A 4,604-nucleotide genomic window follows, 5' to 3' on the forward strand; every position below is an offset into this window, starting at 1 on the left:
GAACCGGTGGAAGCCAACGCAGCTCCCGCGTCTTTGGGCTGAACCGGACCCGCGGTGTCGGGAGGGAGGGCACACGCGGTGCCACCGCCGTCCCCTGCCCCGTCCTCGAGTGCCACCACCCCCGGGACGGGAGGACCGGGGGCTTTGATCCTTCGTAGTGCTGTGGCCGGGTGCCCCCATCCTGGCCCGGCGTTGGGGTTAGAAGGGGGGTAGGCTGAGGTTGCTCCGTGGGGACGCGCAGGCACGGGTGGGGGCGGAGGCGCCTCGGTTCGGCTCCGTTGCCCCCAGGGTGGGGGCTCCGTTACTGAGCCTCGGCCACGGCGGGGGGCTCGGGGGCCGGGGCGTCCCCCCGCAGGGGGTCTGCTTTGGAGAAATTCATTTCCAGGATGTGTCGCTGGAGGTGTCGCACCCACTCCTCCTGGATGGAGAGGGGGCCCTGGAACTCCACCTCACAGAACCTGCGGGGACACGGCGGCAGCAGATCAGTCCAAGGCTCCTTTAGCAGCCCAGAGGCTGTGGGGAGGAGGGGGGGGAGGAGGGCACCACACCAAGAAAAGCAGGGAGGGAGGAAGGGGTCCCACAGCCCCAGGTGCAGCGATGAAGGGTGGAGTGCCCAAGAACAGAGAGCTCAGAAGTTTGGGAGCAAAGGGAAACGCAAAGGGAAGCCAATGGGAACCCAATGAGGAACCTGACAGGAATCCAAAGGAAACCCAAGGGAAGCCCAAAAAGACAACCCAAAGGGAACCTAAAGGGAGTTCCAAAGGAGAGCCCACCAGGAAGTGAAAGGGAAAACCCCAAAGGGAGCATCAAGAAAAGCCAAAAGAAGCCTCAAAGGAAACCCAACACGGAACCCAAAGGGAGCCCCCAAAGGGAACCCAGAGAGAGGCCGAAGGGGAGCCCAATGGAAACCAAAAGGGAGCCTTAAAGAAAGCCCACAGAAAATCCCAAAAAGAGCCCAAAAGGGGAGCCCAAAGGAAACCCAAAAGAGACCCAAAGGGTGCCCAGAGAGAGAGCTCCAATGGGAGCACAAAGGAAACTCAAAGGAAGCCAAAGGGGAGTCTCAAAGAAAGCCAAAAAGAGCCAAAGGAAACAAAAAGGCTGCCTCAAAAGGGAAGCCCACAAAAGGAATCCCAAGGAAACCCAGAGGGCACCCAAAGGGAAACCTGAAAGAAAGCCACAAGGAGCCCAAAGGGAGCCCAAAAGTTAAGCCTAAGGTGGGCTGGGGCCCAAAAGGGGATGGGCCTACCTGCACTTGAGGGTGTAGATGTTACCCACAAACTTCACCAGGGACGTCTGCGGCGGGCGGGGGACCAGCGAGGGCACCGGCCTCATCCTGGGCGGGGGCTGGCGGGTCTCCTCCATCTTCTGCTGGAAGTCGGCTCCCTCCTCCTCCCGGTGCAGGGGGGGGTCCAGGGGCCTTGCCTGCCTCCGCTCAAACTCTAGGGGGGAATAACGGGAGGGAAACGGGGCATCAGGGGGTAAAGGGGGAACATTTCTCTGTTGCTGAGGGCTGTGTGAGATGGCACAGCCTCTCTGCTTTGGAGCAACAGTGCTCCTGATGACAGGAGGGGCTCCCACTCCTAACGGATCCATGTCCCAACGGCTCCAACTCCCAAGGGAACGGGATCCCAACGGCTCCAACTCCCAAGGGAACGGGATCCCAACGGCTCCAACTCCCAAGGGAACGGGATCCCAACGGCTCCAACTCCCCAAGGGAACGGGATCCCAACGGCTCCCACTACCAGGAGAACCACATCCCAAGGGAACCAGATCCCAACCAGTCCCCCTCCCGAGGAAAGCGGATCCCAACAGCTGCTCCCCTCTCCCAACTCACTGTGGAAATTCGTGCGCTGATGCTCCTCCATCTTCACCAGCGAGAGGGGCGAGGTGACCATGGGCCGCTCCCCGGTGCCATCCAGGATCTTGCAGGGCTCTCCGTGCGCCAGCTCCGCCGCCAGCCCTTTGCTCAGCAGGGCCATGCCGCCGTGCTGCAGGCTCAGCGGCATCCTCCGTGCTCCGTCGTGATCTCGGGCGTGCGAAGAATTCCGGAATTTCTTAGTGAAGGGTCGGCCGCCCTGGATGTAGCTGCGATAGGCGCCGGCTTTCTGCGGCCGGTGCCGGATCCATTCGCTGAGCGTCTCGATGGGCGAGCCGTTGACGCACCACTCGGTGACACCAAACTGCCGGAGGTGTGCCCGCGCGTGGCTGGCCAGAGCCTTGCGGTTCTCAAAGTAGAGGCCGCAGAGCTCGCAGCACGCTTCGGTGGCTGAGGGAGCGGGGGGCAGGTGGTGAGCGAGGGGGTGAGACGTGCCCCGTTCCCCCCACCGGCAACCCTGGGTGGGAATCCGCCCCCTCCCGGTGTGTGGCAGGTGGTGGTGAGCTCTGGGATGGTCCTGTCAGGAGGTCAAGGCTCCGAGATACAGCTAAATGGGATGGGGGGCGGTGGATGGTCCCCAAATCAGAGGTATCACAGCAAAAAGCCTGAGCCCAGTATCCAAGTGTGGTGCCCCATGGATGGCGTGACTGCGGCCAACGCAACACCATGGCTGACACGTGGCCACGGCCAACGCAACAACTTGGCCAACGCAACACCATGGCTGACATGTGGCCACGGCCAACGCAACAACTTGGCCAACGCAACAGCATGGCTGACACATGGCCACGGCCAACACAACAACTTGGCCAACGCAACACCACAGCTGACAGGTGGCCATGGCCAACACAACAACTTGGCCAATGCAACACCACAGCTGACAGGTGGCCACGGCCAACACGTGCCAACCATCCAGCCCCTCCCTGTAGCCTCCAGGAACTTGGACAAGCCACACCACGTGCTTCCCCACACTTACATGTGTGCGTGGGCTTGTCGTGCACCGACTTGGTTTTGAAGGGCAGCTCGGTCTGGATGTAGGCCTTGTGCTTCACCTCGGGGTGGGGACCCAGGCGGTCGTCCTGCAGCGGCCGTTTGGTGGCCAGCGGTGTCAGGAAGGCGCCGTGGGGTTTGGTGGTGAGCGGCGACAGCGAGAGCTCGCGGCTGATGCTGGAGCCGCCGGGTTTCCCCGTCCGCCCGCCCAGTGGAGGGAGGGCCATGGCCTGCAGCACTTTTCCAGAGGGCTTGGGGTCCATCCCTTCCTCCCCAAACCCTTTGGGGGTTTCGATGATGGAGGTGTGGGGCTCCTTCTTGATGACGCAGGGCTTCGATTTCTTCTTGAGGATCTCGCGCAGCGTGTCGATGGGGGAGCCGTTCACTGACCACTCCGTCACCCCCATCTGTCGCAGGTGGGAGCGCGCGTGGCTCGACAGACCCTTGCGGTTCTCAAAGAACTCCCCGCAGAACTCACAGCGGATGTCCCGCACCGGCTCCCCCCCGGCGGCTGCAGAGGAGGAAAAAAAAAGAGAGAACTGCGGTTACTGGGATGCGTGGGTGGAGTTTGGTGGTGCCAAGGAGCAGGAGGAGAGCACAGAGCCAAAGGTGCGCACTACACACCCAACAACAAAGCCCATCCTCAGTGGGATGCAAAGAGTAGGGCTGAGCCCAATGACAGGCACCCAACGGAGCCAGTCCTCGATGGGACTGAAAAATGAGGAAGACTGAACTCAAAGATATGCACCCAACAAAGCCAGTCCTCAACAGAAATCCAAAATGAGCAGGGCTGAACTCAGATACGTACCCAACAACAAAACCAATCCTCACTGGAACTCTGAAGGGAGTAGGACCCAACCTAAAGATGCATGCACAGTGACAAAGCCAATCCTCAGTGGGATTCCAAAGGAAGCGGGGCTGAAACCAGATCTGCACACCCAAAGCCAGTCCTCATTGGGACCGAGAAGCAAAATGGACTGAACCCAAAGCATTGTGCCCTATGAAATCACTCCTCAGTGGGACTCAAGGGGCAGAGGACTGAAGAACTTCTTTACTGCCAGGGATACGGAGCACTGGAACAGGCTGCTCAGGGAGGTTGTGGAGTCACTTCTGGAGATATTCAAGACCCACCTGGATGCTTTCCTGCTCAACCTGGGACCCTGCTTTAGCAGGGAGTTGGTCTCAATGATCTCCACAAGTCCCATCCAACCCCTACAGTTCAGTGATTCTGCAAAAGGCTGCCATGGAGGCATCGCGGGCACGGAACATTTTGCTCAGGACAAGCACCCTGTTAGCCAAGATGGAGCAGGTTCACAGCCCCAGCAGCTCTAAGAAGAGCTGGGAGAAATCCTGCAGGGCAAACAAATCCCCTTGAGCTGCCCCAGGAACGTGGGGCTCAAAGAGCTGACTGCTGCAGTAAAACTACTCTGGTGCCAAGATATGACAACAAGACCCTGGCAGAGCTTAGGGACAAAGAGGGATGCAAATGGAAGCGTCCGGCTGAGAGCAGGATTGGGAGGGGACACAAGGAGCTCGGAGGGTAGAGAACCAGGTGAAATCACACCAGGGAGGACTTTCCCCTCCGGCTGCTGCGTCCTGGAGCCATAGTGGCCATCAAAACTGCTTCTTCCCCACCGAGCTCTCCCCACAAAGCACAGAGCTGTAGCCTCACCAGGAGTACCCAGGGATTCCTCTCATCCCCAGCCCCAAAACCTAATGGGAAACACGAACGATTGGGGAA

At 60.0% G+C, this 4,604-nt stretch overlaps 1 protein-coding gene across 5 annotated transcripts in view; it reads right to left on the bottom strand.

The window, feature by feature from the left end:
* Positions 1 to 220: 220 nt before the first annotated feature.
* The window catches only part of WIZ (WIZ zinc finger), a 42,554-nt gene continuing 38,170 nt past the window's right edge, over positions 221 to 4,604 (bottom strand). For 4 of the 5 annotated variants that reach the window (XM_031557769.1, XM_031557771.1, XM_031557772.1 and 1 more), the window contains 4 exons: positions 2,850 to 3,374; positions 1,835 to 2,266; positions 1,247 to 1,439; positions 221 to 458 (listed from right to left, as the gene is read on the bottom strand). In XM_031557769.1, the coding sequence (XP_031413629.1) occupies positions 302 to 458; positions 1,247 to 1,439; positions 1,835 to 2,266; positions 2,850 to 3,374 (1,307 nt within the window). In that variant the 3' untranslated portion in view covers positions 221 to 301. The remainder of the gene's footprint in view (positions 459 to 1,246; positions 1,440 to 1,834; positions 2,267 to 2,849; positions 3,375 to 4,604) is intronic. The other variant, XM_010728311.3, reaches the window with a different exon arrangement.

The sequence above is a fragment of the Meleagris gallopavo genome, unplaced genomic scaffold, assembly GCF_000146605.3.
Source record: "Meleagris gallopavo isolate NT-WF06-2002-E0010 breed Aviagen turkey brand Nicholas breeding stock unplaced genomic scaffold, Turkey_5.1 ChrUn_random_7180001957369, whole genome shotgun sequence".
Taxonomy (NCBI): Eukaryota; Metazoa; Chordata; class Aves; order Galliformes; family Phasianidae; genus Meleagris; species Meleagris gallopavo.